This window comes from Arachis ipaensis, chromosome B5 (assembly GCF_059453495.1).
Source record: "Arachis ipaensis isolate K30076 ecotype BB chromosome B5, ASM5945349v1, whole genome shotgun sequence".
Taxonomy (NCBI): Eukaryota; Viridiplantae; Streptophyta; class Magnoliopsida; order Fabales; family Fabaceae; genus Arachis; species Arachis ipaensis.
The window spans coordinates 146013310-146036977 of record NC_142440.1 but is presented as its reverse complement, the minus strand read 5'-3'; the positions used below and the strand labels follow the sequence as shown (position 1 = coordinate 146036977).

General features: G+C 32.0%; 2 protein-coding genes across 2 annotated transcripts; both read right to left on the bottom strand.

Annotated features, from left to right (window-relative positions):
- Nucleotides 1-8186: 8186 nt before the first annotated feature.
- Nucleotides 8187-14966, bottom strand: LOC107644321 (uncharacterized). Its single transcript, XM_016348161.3, has 13 exons — nt 14728-14966; nt 14059-14486; nt 13301-13547; nt 13000-13112; nt 11845-11924; nt 11531-11672; nt 11346-11426; nt 10473-10577; nt 10177-10359; nt 9473-9565; nt 9011-9150; nt 8868-8934; nt 8187-8620 (listed from the first exon to the last, which is right to left on the bottom strand). The coding sequence occupies exons 2-13, from the start codon at nt 14452-14454 to the stop codon at nt 8501-8503; spliced, it is 1767 nt and encodes a 588-aa protein (XP_016203647.1). The 5' UTR covers nt 14455-14486; nt 14728-14966; the 3' UTR covers nt 8187-8500.
- Nucleotides 14967-16576: 1610 nt separating this feature from the next.
- Nucleotides 16577-22270, bottom strand: LOC107644320 (aluminum-activated malate transporter 9-like). Its single transcript, XM_016348160.3, has 6 exons — nt 21492-22270; nt 19756-19893; nt 19112-19381; nt 18856-18992; nt 18619-18765; nt 16577-17438 (listed from the first exon to the last, which is right to left on the bottom strand). The coding sequence occupies exons 1-6, from the start codon at nt 21886-21888 to the stop codon at nt 16770-16772; spliced, it is 1758 nt and encodes a 585-aa protein (XP_016203646.1). The 5' UTR covers nt 21889-22270; the 3' UTR covers nt 16577-16769.
- Between the last annotated feature and the right edge of the window lie 1398 nt (nt 22271-23668).

Here is a 23668-nt window from a genome sequence, read left to right as displayed (position 1 = left end):
ATAGTTATGCACTTGTGAGTTCCAACTTTCAACATCATTTTTTTCCTCCCACGGCATCTCTTAATCCGGCAGGTCAAGAATTAATCCGCTGCAAATCTGAGCTTTATTTAAGGGTTTGCCGTTGGCTAATGGGTTGTGGCATACACGGGATTCGAACCTCCAAAATTTGCTTAAGCAAACGAGTGAGCTGACCACTTGATCCACCCAAATTGGTTTTTAACATCATTACATTGTGTTTATTGGACAAAGCAGAGTAGTAATCCACTGAAGCAAACCAAAGCGCCCTCTCATTTACCATAGTGGTCCCCAGATAGGTCCTTTCCAGTGCTGAGTCACTAATGTGGCTATCTTTTGCCACACTGGATTGTCCCAACTTGCCACACTGGATTGTCCCAATGACTAGTTGACATGAATACATTCTAATTGGACTTAATTTGGTCACTCCCCAATGTATAACCCTATATCAATCCCAAATGTTTTGAAGCACTCAGATCATTTGCAATAAGCTAATGTTGAGAAACCATGATAGGAGGTGGGAGCACTGTTGTGGATAGTTATATCAGTCACCTTCTAATGAGTACTGGACGAGGACACAAAACTGTGGGAGGTCAATGTGGGTGTCAGAAGGATGTGGTTGTGGCTGTCATCTGGTTTTGAGGTGGTTTGGAACAGATTTGAATCCAAACAAATTTTTATTTAGTTGTCTCAATTATAATATAAGTGAAGAAGTTAGTTCTCCTTGTTGATTTGTTAGTTCTCTCTTTTTTTCAGCAATTTTTTTTTATTTCAGACAAGTGAAAAAGAGTGGTGTGAATTATTTGTTCGGACTGATATTGGACATGATGAAGCTGGAAAACCAAAACCTTACTCAAGTTGATGAATTAAAGATAAACTTTGCTTGGAGACTTGAGAAATTGGAAGATGATGTTAAGAGTCAAAAATTGATTATCCATTTGGTTGTTTTGGTTCTATTTCTAGTGGTAGTGTTCTTTATAGTGATGTTATGTAAAGCGTGAATAGTGTTTGTTGTTCTTTAATGGAAAAACTACCAAAAGTACCCATGAAGTTTACGAACACTTACAAAAGTACCCATAAACTAAGGAAATTAACGCCGTACCCATGAAAGATGGGTTCCGTATGACAAAAGTATTCAAATCCTAATTTTTTGTTGATTTTTTAATAAAATTCCTAAACTACCCCACCCTAACCCCATTCTACCATCACTCCCTCTCTTCTCTTCTTCCTCTCTCCTCACTTATCCCTCAAAAATCCTCACAGAGTCACAGAAACTCTCCTCCTACCTCCTCATTGCTGTCCGCCACCCACCTACTCCATTATCGCCAATCTCTTCCCCTCTCACTGCTTCTCTCTCTCACTATTAAGGTGACTACAACACCTTCATCGCACACCTATGACCCAACCTGAGGAGAATGCTGCCGTGGCGCGCCTGTTGCAGACGAGGAGAACATCGTCGTGGCGCGTCTGACCCAGCCGAGGAGAACACCGTCGTCGCACACCTGAGAAGAGAGAGGGGTCGTGGTACTCTTGCATGCAGACGGTAAAGAGAAATCAGAGAAGAAAGGGAGGCGGCACTGTGGATGGAGGTTCTGCCATTGACGATGTTAGAGTCGGCCGGCGAAGAAAAAGGTATTTCTTTTTTTTTTAAATATTTTTATTTTATTTTTCTTCTTTTCAGAAATTGATTTAGTTACTACTAAAATGATATTGTTCTATATTTTTTTTAAATCTGCTTCTATTTTTTATGAAGGCTGAGATTGATTTATAGAAGATCTAGTTGATGGCTACTTCTACTTCTGATTTTTGCTGAAATAAATTTCAAATTGGATAAATAGATTTGTTGATTTTTTATGGTTGATGGCTTTTTCTATTTCTAGTTTTGCTAAAGTGAATTGAAATTGGATGAATGGATTTGAAAATTTTTATGTTTTGAGTATTTTTTTTGTGTTTGATTAATTTGGTTTGGGTATGGATTATAAACTTATGAGTGAATCGGTTGAGACCCGATTCTCTACCACCACCACCACTACCATTGATTTCGGTCTGGTTTGTTGCAGGAGTAGTTTTGGATTCCATGGCAAGAGTTGGTGCAAATTGAGTTATGAAAGGTTGAAAAAGTGAGTTGAGGTTGAGTGTAGGGTAGTTTAGGAATTTTTTTAAAAAATCAACAAAAAATTAAGATTTGGATACTTTTGTCATATGGAACCCATCTTTCATGGGTACAACGTTAATTTCCTTAGTTTATGGGTATTTTTGTCAGTGTTCGTAAACTTCATGGGTACTTTTGGTAGTTTTTCCTTCTTTAATTTATGTAATTAATGAACTACATGAAATATATGAAGGGTAAAATACTATTTTAGTCTTCAACGTTTGTGCCAAATTTTAATTTGGTCCCTAACATTTCAAAAGTCTTATTTTTGTCCCAAAAAATTTCAAACAGGTTCAATGTGGTCCTACCGTTAAATTTGACACTAATAGTTAGCGGAATGAGTGATGTGAATGTTAATAATGTTACTAGTGAAGTCATATATTCTTTCGTGTGTTAGAAAAATATAACTAAAACCTTTTTATAATACTTCTTCTCCTTAATTTTCTTTTTATACAAAACTCCAAATCCTAACAAACAATCATCACTGTTTCAAAATCAAAGAAAATTTTTTTTATATCAATGATCATTGATGAATTGATTTTACTTACATACTAAAATCAAATGCTATTCGCTCTTTAATATGCGAATTATTTATATTAAATTTAATGGTCTGACAGCATTGAATCCACTTAAATTTTTTTTGGAATTGAAATATAACGTTTGAAAATTTTTAGGATTGAAATAGGATTTCCTATTTCAAACGTTAAGGACTAAATTAGGATTCAGCCTAAACGTTGAAAACCAAAATAATACTTTACTATATAAAACGAATGATGTTTGTTCATGATATGCTTTATACTGTAATTGATTTTGTCCATAACAAGATGAAAATGAAGATGATGAAGAAGAAGAAAAAGAATATACTCTGAATATTTGGGATTGATTTAGGGTTATATATTTGAGGAGGAACCAAATATGGTCTAATTAAAATATGTCCACGTCACTTAGGCTTAGTTTCGTAAAACTTTTATTTTTCAAAAGTAGTTTATAAAAACTAATTTTTAAAAGATAATTTTTTAAAAGTTGTAGCATTTATGTTTGGTAAATCAAATTAAAAATAACTTTTAATATATATATAAGTAACAACAATTGCATTTGGTAAAATAGCTTTTAAAATTTAAAAATACTATAATAGACATAAATGCAAACATTAAATTTAAAAATTAGTTTACATATAAGGTGATATTAGATTTTTAAATTTTGAAAAGTACAAGCCAATTTTAAAAAGCTCTATCTTAGGTGCTTTCAAAAGTACCCCAATCTTTTAAAAGTTGCAAGTACAAACACAAGCACATCATCTTTTTTATTTACCAAATATAAAATGAGGAGCTTGAGCTTTTAAAAAGCACAAATACCTCTTCAAAAAGTTTTATTAAACCAAGCCTTAGGCCCAGTTTGGCTAAACTTCGGGCACCGGATTTGGTAGTCCCAGAACGTTTGGACCATTAAATGGTCCCATAACAAAACATAATTTTTAAGTTTTTTTAATAACTACTAAATAGTCCTTTTTTAAATTTATTTACAAATTAACCCCATATATTTTATTTAATTATAAAAACGATTTTTTATTTTATAAATAATTATTTTATTATAAATCTATCATGTTTATTAACAATCAAGAACAAAAACAATAACGAATTAGATCTTCCGTTGATCTTAATAAATTTTTTGGCTATTCCAATCGATTAAAAGATTAAATTTGATCCGTCATATTCGTGAGGAATCATAAAATCGTGTTTCCTTGAAAACCAATTGATTGGACTATCAAACCAATTGATTGAATTATAACTCAATCGATTGGATTACTACTCAATCGATTGGATTACAGTTTACCACTAAACAATCGATTGAAAATTGCTGGGCAGCATGGTTTTTGCAAAATCAATCGATTGGTCATATTACCCAATCGATTGAACGATGACTAAAAATGTGTGTTTCGTACAATTCAATTGATTGTTTAGAATTTTCAATCGATTGAATGCTTCAAAACAACCTAGGTCTCACAATTCAATCGATTGCTTTTGATACCCAATCGATTGAATTCATGAAAACAATATAGACATGCCAAATTCAATCGATTGAAATTTGTACTACGCCTATTTCAATCTTGTTATCGTTTTTAGAAATTATCTTGTTATTCATCTATCTTATCTTTAAAATTCTATCTTCAATTTTTGCGGTTTTATTTTAATTAGATACTCTAATCTTATCTTTTCTTTAATATTAATATTATAAATTGGTGGATAATCCATCACCAATTATTCAATCCCACCAATGAAATCGTGTATCATTTTTTTTATTATAAAAAATTTCATTGTTTTTCTTTGGAACATCCATCTACTCAATATCCAATTTTTTTTTAATTCTTTATCCGTCTATTTAATATCCACTATTTCTTCATCGTTAATCACCGTTGCAGCAATCAGCAAAGGTCCAATCAAGTTTTTCATTGTAGTGTTCAGAAAATAAACCATCGTTTTGATTACAAAATCGAGGTCAGTGAATAGAATCTCTAATTTTGCAATTATTCGTTTCGATACTTTATTCGTGAAATTGATTGTGTAATGAAAAAATATTTTTTTATCTTTTATTAATTTACAGATATTAAAAAATACTAAAAATAAATAGATGTTATTATTTTTTATTATTAATTAGCTAGCAATCAGGGACGGACCTAGAGGGGATGAGTAGTGGCCTGGATACCCCAAAATTTTAAGAAACTATACTTATCTATAACAATATATAATGGGAATACAGAGGGTTTGGTATCCAATATTTTTTTCCTATTTTACCCCTATCTTTATAATCTAAAACTACATACTCAATCACGTACTCACGTTCTGTAAATTTTGCATTAACCCATGACAGAATGATGTAACTGTTTCACTTAAAAAAATTGCTCACTCTCAATTGTAAGATTATAAAAATGGCTCCACTTACACTATAGTTTAAACAAGGTAATTTTTTTAATTAAATGTACAAAGAATAATTTTTCACTTTAAATTATTAGCACACTTCAATTGATTGAATTTGGCATTTCCATATTGTTTTCATGAATTCAATCGATTGGGTATCAAAAGCAATCGATTGAATTGTAAGACCCAGGTTGTTTTGAAGCATTCAATCGATTGAAAATTCTAAACAATCGATTGGATTGTAAGAAACACACATTTTTAGTTATCGTTCAATCGATTGGGTAATATAACCAACCAATTGATTTTTGCGAAAACCATGCTGCCCAGCAATTTTTAATCGATTGTTTAGTGGTAAACTGTAATCCAATCGATTAAGTTATAATTCAATCGATTGGTTTGATAGTCCAATCGATTGGTTTTCAAGGAAACACGGTTTTATGATTCCTCACGAACGTGACAGATCAAATTTAATCTTTTAATTGAATGGAATAGCCAAAAAATTTATTAGGATCAATGGAAGATCTAATTCGTTATTGTTTTTGTTCTTGATTGTTAATAAACATGATAGATTTATGTTAAAATAATTATTTATAAAATTAAAAATCATTTTTATAATTAAATAAAATATATGGGGTTAATTTGTAATTAAATTTAAAAAAGAACTATTTAGCAGTTATTAAAAAAACTTAAAAAACATGTTTTGTTATGGGACCATTTAATGGTCCAAACGTTCTGGGACCACCGAATCCTGAGCCTAAACTTCTTAAATAAGTTCTTTTGAAAAATGAGCTTAAAATATAATGACTTTTATTAAGGCTCAGGATTCGGTGGTCCAGGAACCTTTGGACCACTTAGTGGTCCAAGTAAAAAACATGTTTTTTAAGATTTTTTAACAACTGTTACATAGTCCTTTAACTAATTTCAATTATAAATTGACTCTATATATTTTATATAATTATAAAAACGATTTTTTATTTTATAAATAATTAATTTATCATAAATTTATCATGTTCATTAACAATCAAATACAAAAACAACAACAATTAGATCATCCATGGATCCCAATTTTCTTAAAATATTACATTCGATCCGAGACGTTCTTGAGGAGTCATGAAATCGTGTTTCGCTGAAATCCAATCGATTGAACTATCAAACCAATCGATTGAAATTGAACCCAATCGATTGGATTTCAGTTTATCACTAAACAATCGATTGTATATTGCTGGTAAGCATGGTTTTGCATAAATCAATCGATTGGTGAAAGTAACCAATCGATTGAACAATGAATTAAATGTGAAATTTATGTAATTCAATCGATTGGTCACGGCTAAACAATCGATTGGTCTCAATATTCAATCGATTAGTTACGGCTAAAAATCGATTGAACTTTGCACGTAACTTCTAATTCAATCGATTGGTTTGAAACTTCAATCGATTGGAAAGTGTCCTAAATGTGTTTTTTTCAGCTTTCAATCGATTGGTATTGTAATCCAATCGATTGAAATTTCAAAATCGCTATATATTAAACCCAAACCATGCGTATTACAATCGATTGGATTACAATATATAGCGATTACAACAGACTTCTAATTCAATACGCATGGTTTGGGTTTAATATATAGCGATTTTGAAATTTCAATCGATTGGATTACAATACCAATCGATTGAAAGCTGAAAAAAACACATTTAGGACACTTTCCAATCGATTGAAGTTTCAAACCAATCGATTGAATTAGAAGTTACGTGCAAAGTTTAATCGATTTTTAGCCGTAACCAATCGATTGAATATTGAGACCAATCGATTGTTTAGCCGTGACCAATCGATTGAATTACATAAATTTCACATTTAATTCATTGTTCAATCGATTGGTTACTTTCACCAATCGATTGATTTATGCAAAACCATGCTTACCAGCAATATACAATCGATTGTTTAGTGATAAACTGAAATCCAATCGATTGGATTTCAGCGAAACACGATTTTATGACTCCTCAAGAACGTCTCGGATCGAATGTAATATTTTAAGAAAATTTGGATCCATGGATAATCTAATTGTTGTTGTTTTTGTATTTGATTGTTAATGAACATGATAAATTTATGATAAATTAATTATTTATAAAATAAAAAATCGTTTTTATAATTATATAAAATATATAGGGTCAATTTATAATTAAAATTAGTTAAAGGACTATGTAACAGTTGTTAAAAAATCTTAAAAAACATGTTTTTTACTTGGACCACTAAGTGGTCCAAAGGTTCCTGGACCACCGAATCCTGAGCCTTTTATTAATAACAACTTTTAAATAAGTTATTTTGTATTTGAAAAGTTATTATAGAAGTCTTTGTTTTAAAGTTGTGCATTAAATAGGAGTGATAAAATAGCTTTTGAAAATAGGAGAAGTCACATTTTTTAACTTTTTCAAAAGCTCTTAAATAACTTTTTGAAAAATTAAAAATTTATCTAAAAAATTGTACCAAACACTATTAATGTAACTTTTTATAAATCAAAAGCTAAAAAAAAGTAGTTTTTGGAGTTTCCAAACGGACCCTAAGTCGTTGGGACAATCTAAACAAAAGATAATCCCATCAACAGTCTAATACTTGACTCAGTACCTAAAAGGATTTTAGGGACCATTATAGTGTCCGAAACTCTATCTAAAAGACTACTAATAATAAAGACTACTAATAATAAAATTGAGATCTCCATGCCAAATTAGATAATTGAGTGAAACTCAGACAGGAACCACCACGGCGATTTACTCAGCTAATGGCTGCGTTTCGTTATTTATGTTTCGCTATTTATGTGCCAGTTTGGTGATTCTTTACACGCGTATTTAGCCAAGTATGTAATTCAACGTTTTATCTTGGCTTCTGCGAATACAGAAAATTATCTACGATTAGTAACAAGTAATAACTAATAACCGTTCCATTCTTTTCCCATCATTGCTCGTCAATAACTTTATGTTCCATCCAAACACAATAATGAGAAGCAACATGCATATCTATCATGATTAGAAATGTCATTCCTTAATCACGATCTTTTCAGATTTTTGTATGAATATCACTCAACTTAAACAACCGCTAGAATTCATCAATGTACATCTTTTATGCAGAATTTAAATATATTCATAGTATTGGAAATCATGAAAGTTCATACAAAATGATCACCTTCTAGTGTGGCATGATAAAATTAGTGATTGTACGTCAAAATTCAACCCATCTTACTTCCGGACAATGTTCCATTACTACAAAGAACCTGGTAGTATAGATATCAGATACAACAAATTAAAAATACGATCTCAACAACAGAGATGTGATACAAAGGAATCAAGAAGCTGGCCATGCCAATCTAGTAAGAAATTGAAAAAAATTATAGAAGGGGAAAAAACAAAATCTAAAGATAAAATGCTGATTGATCTAGCTGGACATCTGGACTTGATCATTAGATTGCAATGCTTGAGAGGCGAAAAACCTCACATCAACATCTGGATCCTCACTGAGCTCAACCAAACAGGGACGGATGGTGCTCTCAGCAACCTTCATTGTTCAAATGGTATGTAATTATAATAAAGAATTTTGCATTCTATCAAAACACTAAGATAAAATAGAAGTCTGGTGAGAAGTAATTGGATAACGTTTTCCAAGTGACAGTTACCAAGGAATATGTTAACCTATGCTAATTCAGTAACTACTAATTTAAACTTTTAAGAGAAACCAATTCACCATAAATGGAATTACAATCCATGGAAGTAACATAAAAGACAAACTTAAATGGGCTACTTACCGACTCATCAACAATTGGAATGAGAGATTGCAACACTTTAGCTACATTGAATTTGATATTGGGTACCCTGCAAGACAGACATTCCATGAGCACTTGGTTCAAATAAAAGATACACAACAGCAGTGAGAATTCAGCAATTTTACCTATCTTTAGATGCATTAATGACCAGGGGAAGAAGTTTTGAAGTAGTGATTTCTGTGCCTAGAACAGGAGCTAGGAGTGAAATAGCATGCAGAATAGTCATCCGATACAGATAATGCGGATCATTAATCATGTCCAAAACCTGCAAATGTTATAAGCATTCAGATTGTGTAGTAAGATTATTGCAAGTTGCAACTCAAATTTGACACAGCAGAATTTTACCCTATGTACCACAGTCCAAGAATAGTTCAGATGCTATTGAATCAGCTATATATCACAAGTAATTAAACTACCCAAGTATGGGAGCATGTGCTCAATCCCCGATGTGAAAAATATGATCTCAGAGCCTGATTGTTCCCTCAACATTATTAATGACATCCTGGGACTAAAATATGCTTCTACATTTTAAGGTAAAACATATTGCTGATGCATATCAAATAACCAAAATTCATCTGCTAAAAAACCTGGGGAATGATATGCTGCATTGCCCACTCTGGTCCAAATTCTTCTGCTAAGCGTTTTACATTATTAGCAGCTGCATCACGAATTGAATATACCTACAACCAATCAATGCAATCAATAAAGTCAGTATTCTACAACATAAATTGCAACTTTTCTGACTTGGATTAAGACAGTTATAATTGGCTGAATCAATGGAAGATACTATTAAAATCTTCCCCCAAATACAAGGCATGTCATCTTCCTTTAGTCCTTTGGCAGATGGCATTACCAATGAAATTGCAAACTGCATTTCATTAGGATGGGAACATACAGAGAATAAGCAAAGGAAAAGAAATCCTCCAAACTAAAAGAAAACAGAAAACCAAAACATTAGTGAAATGTGGCTTTCTAGTCTCAACATGCCTTAGAAGGAAAGCCTTCTCCGAGAATAACTGCCCTGTTAAAATATCTAGTTTCAAATTGGTACTTCTATCCCTCTTATAGCCTGTCACACCAGTATCTTTCTACCCTCGTTTTTTAAAGCCAAAGAGACATTTTTTCAAAGCATATTACATAGAAATAACAGATAGAACCCAAGTACTAAGATATAAGAGTAAAAAAGAAAATCTGTATCCAAGATGAAAGGTTTCAAGAGTTATATTAGTCAACTCAGTTATACCCAATAAAATGGGAATACATTAGATCACAATTTGGTTGCTTTACAAACCTTGTCTTTTAGCCACTGCATGCAAAGAGCTCCAAGCTTATCATCAAAAAAGCCTACACCCAGCTGACTTGCTAGTAAGGGTATATATTCTATGATTGCAAGTCGAACTCTCCAGTGCCGATCCTCAGCAAGTTCAACGATAGCTGGCAACAGGGATTGAGATAACAGGTCAATACCGATAACCTGCATTCACCATGTACATTACAAAGCATCATCAGAGAGAATAATATGAAAGATAATAATGATTGGAATGACGATTGTGATTATGAAATAATAATCACTGTTGAGCCACAAACCTGGTTCACTTGATCAAGCTTGCTAATAATGTTTAACCTAACATCAGGAAACTCGTCTTTCAAAAGAGAAAGGAAGATAGGAAGAAGTTGCTCAATTGTTGCATCCTACAACCATCAAAAAACCACATTAACTTCAACAAGTAGCACGCATCAACTGATTTTTAACAAGAATTGAATTACATAAGGGGACCATTTCAAGTGTTAGATTAAAGTATGTTGGGATCCAATTGCAGATTATGACATCAGTACCATAACGGAAGTATGGGATTTTAGTGGGGTTTGATCTGGCCATAGAATATATAACACAATAGCTAGTTTTCATTCTGTGGTTATCCCAAATTCTTATCAATTGGTATCAAAGCCTTCCACCAACCTTCTGCCATGTCTTTTAATTACTATATGTATTGGTCTTGCACATTGGAGAGAACACAGACCAAATCCATCTTAAGACATATACTGCAGAAGTATTTAGGTATGACAATCTCACCTCATTACATGTTAATGGAAAATTGTGAATAAGAAAAAATCATAGGATTATGCTCTGCAAGAAAGCGTGAGGATCCAGAAACTCAGATGGTGAGATTAAGTGCAAAAAAGTTGGCATACAAATATAAGGTACCTTAAACACCTAAAATTCAGCCTATTCATCAAGAAAGATCTTCCAAAAAATTTTGAATAAAGATGTCATGGGGCAACGTTATAAATGTTTAGAAGAAATTTAATGGTCAACAAACTTGAAAAGATTTTCTTAATATTCTAAATTATTGTTCCAACAAACGACCAAGCTATATGTTTTTTCCCCTTTATAGCAGTGGAGTATAATAGATACATTTTATATTGCTATGACATATGTGCTTGGAAAGAGATTAATACCTTCCCTAACACTGGTGCCATTCCCATTATAACAGAAGCCAAGGCAGAGCGAACATGTTGACTTGAATCTGTCGATAACTCCTATAGCAAGAAGATTTTATTGGTCAACACATCTTCAAACATTGAAATTGAGTACGAAGCATGCAAGTGCTTCTGTTTCTGTGGTGACAGGGAGAAAACTGTACCTTCACACAAGGTAGAATATGCTGAATGGCAAGTTCAGGACTTAATATTCGGGAAAATTTAGTCACTTTCCCAGCAGCAGCAATACGTACTTCAGCCTCATTATCACGCAGTAAGCGCACATATGCAGGAACCAATTCTGACCTAAAAATGCATTACCATATAAAGAATCAATTAGAATCTTGGAAACAAATACATTAGCAAAATATCAGTGATCATAAATCAAATTGGATGATCTTCAGATAGCACCATCAGGAAAAAGCAAACAAAAGTATAATGACAACCAATCATTCATTCAGCTGGTAAGAAACATTACCTGGTGGGTTCAGGACCAACAGCTTCACATAGCTCATATAATTGATTAGCAACCATGTAACGCACACGCCATGACTTATCCTGGTCAAAAAGCAATTCAAATATGTAACAAAACATGCAGAATCACAATTTGGAAACAACACAAGCAAGCCAAAACGAAAAGAAATGTTCTTTTTATCTATATTACAAATAGATATTGTCATATAGATGCCTTTAAAATGGAAATACAATGGGACTATGAACATGAAATGAAAAATCAAAAGTAAAGCAAGACATTCCACCACCCACAGACCTGCCACCCAGGTTTAAATCCCATCCATTTATCAAATAACTCCAGACAAGGTAGCTATTCATAATTCATGAATAAGACACATTCAACTAATGATTAATGAACACCACCCAGATGCAGTGGTTACTCATAACTCAACCAGAAAAGTCATTCAACTGTCAACAATTCTAGATGCAGTGGTTTGTCAGCTTTGTCAAGAAGGTTTCTCCTAGCCTTCCTCACAACACAACAGTATCCAAAAGACCTGGTGAAAATTTGCTTTTTAGCCAGCCAAAATTTGTATACAAGGTATGGTTCAAACTTCAAAAAACAATAAATAGCTTAAAAAATAAGTGCAAATTGAAAAATACATAAATATGACAAACAAATGGAGAATTCTCCAACATATATATGGCCCTCCAAAAAATCCTGTCCCATTAATTTTCTATATCATAAAACAGAAATTTTATGTTGATACAAGTTTCAGATATACATTGTTCCATCAAAACGGAATAAATAAATAACTGCCAACATTATGCCTAAAGAACAAAGTATTCTACAAGTGCTACATTTGATGGAGGGCAGTAATCACACAAGGACTCAGCATAGGATATTCTTGTATTATTGTAAACCAAATACAAGGAGAAAGCTGCAAGAAAGAGAGACATCATCTCATTGTGTAATGTGTTTACTAGTTCATGTCAAGGACTCAAGGTTGAATATACATGATTGAACAAAGACAATAGACTTAACAGGCATGGAGTTCAACCATGAACTTGTTATAATTGTTGGCAATTTCTTTTTCTTTTCTTCCTATTAAAATACCAATAAAATGGTAAGATAGACTACAAATCTTCCCATTTAATATATAGTCAATGCTCAATATACCTGAGAGAAATTGACTATCACAGGAAGAATATGTGCAACACAATCTTGAAGATCCAACAATTTCCCAAGAGCAGCACAGCCCTCAACAGCAAGTAGCCGAACTGAATCTTGATCTGCAAGAACAGGAATGGATAAACTAACAATAGGTTTGGTAATACTACCCAGTATATGAACACACAAGATCAGACCAACTAAGCAGTAAAATATCTAAGACGAAATGTAATACGTATACTTTTATGATTTTTTTATTTAACATTAATGATGGGGGTGGTGAAACTAATCATATATAAATTTCACATACCATCATGTGTGAGGTCCTCAAATACAGACATGATATCTGTTTTCAAGTGAGCAGGTTCAACAGTGGCAGCAAACTTTCCAAGGTTTGTGGCAGCAGATCTCCTAACCATTGGCATATCATCTTGACACAGCTGACCATATATGGTCCTCAGTTCAGTTTTCATTGCCTCCGGTGCACTAGGGTAAGCAATATGAAACAAGCCACACGAGGAAACTCGTGCTGTGAACCACTCACCAGCAGCCAACCTCTACACAATGAAAATTACAGAAACAATATAAAGCAATAAATGCACTGTTTTAAATATAGAGGTCCTAACTTCAAATTGGATTTAACTGCTCTAAGAGTACCACATGCACTTTATGGAGTACATTACCAATTATAGCTGTTAAAGAGAAAATCAAGTGAAATGATTGTTTTACATTTATAATCTCTTGTTCAGGTGCATGTATCTTTCAAGATCCTACAACACTGATTCAATCCACGAATGGTTATAATTGTGTAATTTTACTCTTTAAAAGTGAAGAGTCTGCTTTGAAGCAAACAAATTTCAAACTCCTTGTACAACAACAACATGAAACAAGAGTGATATGAAACAAAAATGATAACAACCGTACACTAGTTACTACCTTAAATCAGCTTCAATTGGGCACTTTAGTCTCTAAAGATAAGAGTGCATTTTAAAATAACCATTCTAAACTCAGCATCACAAACACAAAGGTAAATGCATTAACAATAACAGCCATGCACATGGTTACTACCTTAACTAAAGGAATGAAGTGCTCAACCAAGTGTTGTTCCTTCATCTGAGCACCAATCCTACACAGAGACTCCACAGATTTGTCCCTAACACAAGTTTCCTCAACGGTGCATAGGGTTTCCAACGGTGGCAACAGGACGTTGGCGTACTCCACGCCTCCGACGTAGGGTACGAAGACGCCAAGCTCCTCGGCCATGGCGAGGAGGACCTCATCGTCGTCGTCATTGTTCTCGCTGAGGAAAGGGATCAGCTCCTTTCTGGTCCTCTCCTCACCTAGAGCACGTGCGATCGTCGAGAGCCTCCGGATCGAGTTCAGCCTTAGCTGAATGTCCTCGTTCTTCAGCTCGTCGATGAGAACCGCGATCGGATACAGAGGTTGATCCACCATAGCCGCCATCTTCGTTCGGCACCACCAGATCCTCAAAGAATCTAAACAAGAAACAATAATTTCATTTTCTCAAAAAAAAAATCAGAAATCTCCAAATATACGACTTTCGATCGATTTCCTTTTTCCAAATCTAGAATCAGGTTCTTGATCTGAACCAATGGCGCGCAAATTAAGCCAGGTCTCAGGGTAACAGGTAAAAAGAGTACAAGAATATTAAAACATGAAATGAAAAGCGAAAAATAAATAAAAGAGAGAGGAAAGTGTGTTGAGAAGTTTCAGAACCTTGAGATTGTTAGGGTTGGAAATGGACGTGGCTGGAGGAAACGGGAGAGAATTGAGAAATGAGAAGGGGGGATCCGGTGTTTGGAGAGAGAGATAGAGTTGTTATTAACTTATTATAACTTTGGCTGGAAAACCACCATTTTCCACGGTATAACTGAGGATTTACTCTTTATTTTCTTTGTATTGTTCATCGTTGCCTTTTGGCTGGAAATCTTCAAGTCAAATCTAGCTTGACCCGTGACTTTCTGCCCGACCCGTTTATAAATGTATTACTAAATTAAGTAAAATTTAATTTGTACCTTCTGAATTATGAAAATGTTTCAATATAAAGCTCGTCCTGTCGTACCTAGTGAATTAGATTGTGTTCAAGGAAGCAGCTGTATTTTATATTTTGATTATTTTTTATTTATTTTTCTAATTTAGTATTATTCTAACTTATTATTGAATTAAGTAATTAACTAAATCATGATTCTTGTAATTTTATGTCTGATTACATTTTGCATTTATACATGTAGCAATAAATTAATTTAGTATATGTTTGGATTAGCATTGAGAAACATAATTTTAATAATTGAAAAGTCTTGAATGCTGAATTAAATTTGTTTGGATAATTTTTTTTCAACATAATTTTATACTTAAAATAATATTTTGTGGTTTTGTTTTCAATTCTTATCGTTGAGAATTGATTGCAAAATTTATTCTCTCAACTATTCTTTATCATCTTCTTCATATTTTTTATATGCATGATTATCTTCATTTTATTTTACAACTACTCTTTTTTACCTTCTTTATCTTTCATATTCATTTTATATTCATTTGTTGTAGTGCATTTTTGTATTTTATACATCTTATTATTATTTTTATTTAATTTTATAAACTTGTTTACTTTTTATTATTATAGTTTAAATTATAGATATTATTAATTATGTGTATATATATCTAATATTATGAGTAATTTACTATAATATTTAAGATAATATTTTATATAATATTAATATATTATAATTTTAAATTTTGTAATATAAAAATTATTAAAATAATAATATTAAAAGTTTAATATAATCTGTACCCTTTTGATAATTTTACATTTATAAGTGATTTTAATCATTATTATCCAAACAACTATCAACTATAATTACTTTTGAATCAAAGTATTTAAATATAAACTATTTTTAAACAAACTTAATTTTAATCAAAATCAATTCTAGTAGAATCAAGTTGAACTCAACCTCAATTTACAAAAACTAAACCAAACATACACTTAGTTTGTCAAATAAATAGGATATAACAAATATCTTGATTGCATTGTTTATTACTTCAAACTTTAAAAAAAATTCCTAAATTTTGGTCTCTATTTCACTTTTGGGAGCTATACGCTATATGTTAGGTTCATCTTTTCAAAATAAAAAAGTTATGCCAACGAATTAATAATAAGTTTTAATAACTTTTAAGAAATCAATAATCATGTTGTTTTAATTTCGTAAGCTTGTTAAAACACATTTTTTCCTAAATTTAAAGTGAAACACAATTTATATTTCCATTCTTATTATTTTTAATATTTTGAATATTTTTTTTGGATTCAAACATAATTTTTTTTATTAACATTTATATTTTAAATGGGATTCAAAGAAATGTCCACATGCTTATTTGCTCATATTTCACTTATCGGGAAATACTTGAATGTATTTCACTAGCAAGCCAATATAATATAAGGTAAATTAATGAAAAAAAAAAGTAAATAATTGAACATTTTTGAAATAAATAAAAAAATATTTCTGGTAACTTTTTCATAAATAAAATATAAAATTTAACAAATTAAAAGGAATATAGTACAATTTGGCTTTCTAAGTTACAGGGGAAAACGCTTTGTAATTTCATTATAGACAAAATAAAAATGCCTAAAATCGCAGCAGAGGTATCCGACAATCACTTGACAGTTTCATTACAATAGTTATGTGACAAAATTTTGTGCAAGTAAACATTATTACCCAAGTAAAAATGCTTAACAAGAATGTTAATAACTTAGAATCATTGATACTGTCTCAATCCTTAGATCTGAAACAATCAAACATCCTTGTCCAGCAACCACTTCTCACATGTTCTTGCTCAAGAGGGTCCTTAAAGTTTGCTTTCTCACCTAACTCTTCAAATGAATCCACAAGGTTCTGGAGTCTTGCCACAAACTCAATCAAAAGGGATGTAAATGTTGCTAGAGACAGTGAACTAGCACTTTCATATGTCCTTGATTCCTCCTCTTTAAACACTACATCTGTCTTAAAGGAAATATGAGCAGGCCAAGAAGGCTGTTTCTTGTATATGTTTTCTTCAACGAAACCTGGTGGTCGCGCCGCAGTTTGTTCATCCCAATTTTTTGGAACGTTAACTGATCTTAGGTCGAGGACAGCTTCGCTGAGAGACTTGTACTCCAAGAAACGTCTTTCATCGTCCATGTTTGAGAAATCTTGTTGTTCGCCCTTTGGTCTTGGCCGGTTTCCAATTTCCCAGCTCTCAGAATTTACAAGGATGAAAGACTTCTTATCAATCTTCTGTTGCAGTTCTTCTGCTGCCTCGTGTACTTCAAACAAAATGTCGTCCTGACCCAGCTTCTCCATCTTTTGAACTTTGTTTCCGAGTTCCCGAAGCACTTTTGCTGCTTCAGCGCCTACCTTCTTCAGCTCACTTTGGAAAACTTGCCTCTTCTCAGGTGGAGCCTGATAACCGAAAAGGAATCTTACTGACTATTAGAATCATTACCATACCGTATTTATTATTTTGATTTGTTTAGCATCGATAAATACCTTGTATCATATTTCATACAATTCAGATATAAACGTTTATCCTCCATTCTCTATTCTGGTTTCTAACAATAACATTTATGTTATTCAGAAAAGAAAACAAAAATCTTGGTATTGAAAATGAAATTTTGCGAGCTATTTAACAATTAGAAGCTTTCTGTATCCCCCCAAGAGGGAAAAGTCCATAACATAGTGAGTAAAGGAAGCATCAAAGGAAATCTAACTTCCATGTGTCAGGATCAGAATTTTTCAATGCAGACCTCATTCCAGTTAAGTTACTCATGCGTGCAAATGATATTATATCGTTCGACTCAAATGTCGAGTACTCGAGTATATTCTCAAGTGAGGAAACGGGTATCAACCTTTCAGTATGGTAGTTACTAGTTAGTATGATTAAAGAAACATAAACTCAGGAATAAAAGCAACGCTTGGTCTAACTGAAATGCATATGGGACATAAATGAATTTTTCTTCTGAGAGGTTTTAACAGAGACCAGGCTTAGGCATACCAATTGTTAGTGCTTGGTGGTAATCATGTATAATGCCCTTGCCCAACTAAGGTTTAAGCTTGTTTCATGAAACAAAAAATGATATATTGTTTGAAATAATTTGAAAAAAAAAATGAACTAGCAAATTGCCATTGTGAAGACTTAATTTGATGTGCAGAAGCAAAATCCTATACCTTACAAACCATAGTCATAATTAGGAATCCTAAAGATTAAGAGTCGCGCAGTGCTATTAACTTAGCACCACAACACTGCAGAGGGAGCCTTACTAGCTAAATCAGCAAGTGATTCAATAGATTTTCAATCCCACTTAATTAATCAGAAACTCTCAATGGAATCAATTGTTTTGGGAAAAGAAAATAAGGGTATGCTTGGTTAGGGGGTAAAAATGGGGTAGAAAGTTTCATGAAAAAGTTTGATGTGTAACAATTATCAGCCTATTATTACACTCCAACGTCCAACCAAACATACCCTAAACTGAAAGAAGTAAATCATGAATAAGAAAGAGCATTAAAATTGTAGAAAAGAAACATTAAAAGATAAAGGGAACACTCACAGGCTCTATAACAGAATTTGGCAATTAAGAAGTACCTGTATTTCAGAAAGTATACATCCATGCATAGCCATGACCATAAACGCACAATGCCTTAATGCTCCACCTACTTTCACATAATTATGCCAAGGATATTTAAACATTCTGTAGCGACCATGAGGTGGCTCCCAAACAGCAAAACCTAACTTCAATCAACAATATGTTACTATGAGTCATGAAGATTACCAATTATACTTTGATTAAACAGAGATGGTAAACTGAAGTAAATGTGATACCAATGCTTCCTCTTGGCTCGAAGATTCAACAGCCGATCTGTAGCCGCTGTAAAGCGGATCATCAGAAGCTTGGTAGGTAAGAATTTTTGAGGGTATTCTCTCATACTCAACACAATTAAGGTAGTTATTGACAACACCTGAAAAACAAGCCTAAAGAAAGTTATTCAACCCAAGAAATAACATTATGAAGCAGCAAACCTATGTAGTAGCAATGAAAAGTTCAATGTGAAATCAAGAAAATGTTGTAGAGAGGAACCTTCCAAAGATTTCGCGACCCCCATGAAATTCTTCCCCACAAGATTATGCAGATCCTCACCAGCCCAGATTGGAAATATACATACATTTACTCCAACAGATACAGCAGCACCAATCGCAATGAGCAGAAACCTGTTTATAGACGTCTGAACAAACTCTCCAGTTCGATATCCGGATACAATGATGTAGCAAAATGTGATCAAGAACACTCGGAAACCATATTCATAAGCCTTCAATGTCGGGTATAGTTTAGCATAGGTAGCACAAAATCCTATATCAATCACACATCATGTCATTAGTGTTAGAAATATAACCATTCACATGTCCTTTTTCTATCATCTTAAACTTTTGGAAAAGTAATTTCATGACATAATATCAGAGCTTCTATGACTTAAAAGTCTAGAGTTCGATTCTTGTTCACCCAAAAGAAAGAATTTCAACATAAGGCCAACAAAAAAAAATAAAGAAAGCATATGCAAAAAAATTCACGTAAACCTAAAAGAGGCGTGAAATGACTGTTATAAATGTAATCATTCATGTGTCTCTTCCCGTCAACTTTAAGTTTTTGGAAAAAATAATTTCATGACCATCAAAGATAATCAAGAACATAAGCAAATAGAAGCTATTATTGGAATATTATCTTACCTGCAATGAAGATGCTGATAATAGTATAAAGAACTTGCCAGTCACCACCCAATGTTGTTAACTCTCCTATTCCCAAAGCAAGTCCTCCAGCTGACAAAGTCCCAAGTCCTCTGTTAAGCCCTTTGCTAAGAGTTGCACCTGCAGAGAAGAGCATGCAAACTTGTTAAGCAAATCATATTCTTTAATCAATGATTTCTGAACCTAGCTTAATGAAGAAGTACGGAATTTGGAATATGCAGCAGAGAAATTTAATTTATAGACTGGTGTAAAATATGTTAATAATCATAACATCTACAACATTAAAAAGGAGGGGCATTTATGCAATAACTAATCCATGAAAGTTCTAAATAACATAAATTTAGACCAGAAAGCCATGTCAACTTAATCTGTTGATCACAATGTTTACTAAAGGCAATTTTATGTGAGTTTCTTTTTTATAATCTTTAAAAAAATAATCATGAATTCATGGGCCATCAACCAACACATTATTAATGAACAGTGATTCTGGCCCCAGTACCAAATTATTATGACATGTACATTTAAGCTATCTCAAAAGAAAAATGCCAGAAAAAATCATTTTTGTCAAAATCTCATTTGATAAAATAGTTTGACATATTTATCATGAATTTATTTTGAATAATACACTAAAAAGCATGACACTTTGATTAATTATTCCCAACACTAATACTGTTAATTTATTTTATCAAATGCGTATACTTAAGTTCCATGAAAAGTTAGTTGTAGCTTTTTTAATTTTAATCTTATTTTCATTTGATACCGAGTGGCATCTGCCCCACCGACCAAACTTATTGTCAACTACCAAGACTTATAACAAAAGAGCTTAATTTTGATATGATAACTTCAATCAATTTAAACTGTTGATGTTTGTATAAATTCTCTTCACACATTATACGAAAATTAAATTGGAATAATGTGTTATTTAGCATTACGTTGTTGAAAGATTTTCTATCGAACAGTTTTTATTGTCAGTTGATTAGATTTTAACTTTGATGTAAAATATCTTGAGCAGTAGTACAATCACATATGTTATTTTTAATAACTAATTATGAAGTCAATATAAAAAAAAAAAATTTTTTACTGTTATATAATTAAATATCATATAAAATTATTTTCTATTGAACTAGACATTAAAATTAAATTCCAATTTAAATACTAAATTCTTTTATATTTGATCAATTTTTATAAGTATACATAAATTTTATAATATAATAATATTTTATAATTTTATAAAATAAAAATTTATGTGCAGCTAATAATTAAAATTTATTAAATAATAATCTAATTAAATTATTTAAAAAAATATTTATAACTTTACTTAAATATAACTGCAGGCAAACTTCTACGTTTATAATTGTCTTCTTGTAAGTCACCAAAAAAATTGACTTCTTGTAAAATTAAGAGGAATGTTAGGGCCAGCAATTTTAGTGTTTTATAATCATCAATTGGCCATCAATAGTATTTTTAATGGTGTGAAATTACATTTAATGGTAAAAAATCACTCACTTTTATTTTGATGGTTAAGTGCGGATCAGAAAACACAAAAATTGGTGGTCCTAACTTTTCCTAAAATTAATAGTAATATATCAAATTATTTAGCAAATTCTAGAATAACAATTTTACCTGAACACATACACATGCACATGAGTTTTCAGCTTTCACTATTGGCTAAATTGATTGCATGTTAGAAGAAGAAGGAAGGGTAAAGAAAACGTCACCAATGCTGAATTCGAAGACAACAACGACGGTGAGAATGGCCCAAACGGAGTAGCGACTAACACTTTCAAATGGTTCCTTCAGAAATATGAGGAGCGATATTAGAACCAAAGCCAGTCCCATCTTCGCGGAGAATATAAACTTCCTTGGATCCGAACACCCCATCTCCCACGCCCTCGCCGCCACCTGCTTCGCCATCTTCCACCCCTCCACGATCCCGTCCGAGCACCGCCTCCACCACCACCTCCCCGTCCCCCGCTCCTCCTCCTCGTCGGATTCCACCAGCGGGTCCCCAATCTGTGAATAGCCATACACGTTCCTCGACGACAGCAGCCTCTCCTTCTTCTCCCTGAAGCTGTAATGGAACGAACCCATCTTCGGCACCCCCCTCGAACCCATTTTCTTTTGATCTGATCCAATCGTTAGGGTTTCGAATTTGGATTTGGAGGGAGAGAGTGTGGTTTGTGAAGAGTGTTTGTATGTCAGTGAGAGTCCCAAAGGAGAAATTAAACGAGGTGGTCGTTGCTTGTTTTGATTTGATCGGAAATCGTGCGAAGCAGTTAGCAGTTAGCGCCAAGCAGGATCGTGTGTCTCAAGCATGATTCATGAACGTGTATATAATGAATAATGAATCATGATAGATAGATAGATAGATAGATAGATAGATAGATAGATAGATAGATAGAAATAGATTCCATTATGATCTGGATCTTGTTCAATACGCTTTTATTTTCTTACATGTATTATTGGTTTCAGAATATTCTATAATGGTTTTTATCGTGCACAAGAAAACAAAGAAAATGTTTTTTTTTTTAATTGAAAAATGATAAATTTTTGGGTTATTTTGTTAGATATTGAAAAAAGGTTTGGTGTAATGCTTTAATATTGGAAATTACAGTATTTTGCGAAATTTTGAGACTCGTAGAATTTGCACGGGCGAATTGTCAGAGCAGAATTTTTTTTAATCATCAACAACAATACATAGGGGGCGGATTTTGTTTTTAAATATATATAAATTGTGTGTTGTATTATTTAAATATTAAAGTCACAATATACAGATTGCATATTGTGAAAACACAGACCGCATATTGTAAATACATAAACAGATAAACTACATATTGTCATTTTTTGATTAAAATATTATACCTAGAGTATTATAAAAACTACATAGATTGTAATAATATATGAAGAATTTAAGAGTATACTTTGTCAATGTATTGATAACAAATATTAAAGAGACTCGTAAATATTCTTTATAGAAACCCTGTTTTAGTGTTTAGTGGTTTCATTTAGTCACTGCTATTACAAATTATATCATGAATTCATTTTTAAAGCTACTACTGCTGCGATATGTAAATCCTAACACCGATAAACTATTTATCAGGAGTCCAAAAATTATTGTAACATCTTTTAAGGTAATTGTGCATTCACCGTGTAAAAGGTATAATGTATGATTTTTTTGGTGCCACCGCTCAATCAAAGCATTGATAAGTACGTCGTATAAAGTGAGTTTTTCAAGTATTTGAGATATGTGATAAAATCTACTGTCACATAACTCAATTTCAATTTGGGGATCATACACATTTTGGTGGAGATATTTTAATCTCAAACTTTTTGAATTCTGAAACAAATTGAATAATAATAATAATAATAATAATAATAATAATAATAATAATAATAATAATAAATAATGAACAAAAACAAAAAAGTAATTACATATGATGGACGACTAAAGATTTAACAATGTAATTTTTAAGATATATAATATTACGAACCATATTTTATATTTATTTTTAAAAAGACATATTATATAATCTTTATTTAATATATCTCTCACATTAATAAATATGTTTGGAATATTTTATAAATTAAAATTTTCTAATCCTTACTACTTACTTATTAAAATTTGATATATTCGAAACATATTTAGCAAAGACCTACTATACATACTAAATAATATTTTCTATAAAACATATTTAATATACTTCATCAATGTATATTATATAAAATATATTTAATATATTTAAATTAAATCTGAATTTTAAAATTGATATTTAAATTAAATTCAAATTTAAATATTTATATTTCATTTAAATTTAATATATTTAAATATTTATAAAAATATAAAATATATTTAACATATTTAAAATATATTTAACTTTAAAATATATTTAGATTC

What these genes read in the sequence shown, in the direction of transcription:
- LOC107644321 (XM_016348161.3), bottom strand. Translation starts at nt 14,454, where the DNA reads ATGGCGGCTATGGTGGATCAACCTCTGTATCCGATCGCGGTTCTCATC. An exon ending in TGATAGTCAATTTCTCTCAG is followed by an intron (nt 11,925 to 12,999) that starts GTATATTGAGCA and finishes CTTTTTGACCAG; the next exon opens with GATAAGTCATGGCGTGTGCG. An exon ending in TGGCACCAGTGTTAGGGAAG is followed by an intron (nt 10,578 to 11,345) that starts GTATTAATCTCT and finishes TGATGGTTGTAG; the next exon opens with GATGCAACAATTGAGCAACT.
- LOC107644320 (XM_016348160.3), bottom strand. Translation starts at nt 21,888, where the DNA reads ATGGGTTCGAGGGGGGTGCCGAAGATGGGTTCGTTCCATTACAGCTTC. An exon ending in TATCAGCATCTTCATTGCAG is followed by an intron (nt 19,382 to 19,755) that starts GTAAGATAATAT and finishes TGATTGATATAG; the next exon opens with GATTTTGTGCTACCTATGCT. An exon ending in GGTCGCGAAATCTTTGGAAG is followed by an intron (nt 18,993 to 19,111) that starts GTTCCTCTCTAC and finishes CTTGTTTTTCAG; the next exon opens with GTGTTGTCAATAACTACCTT.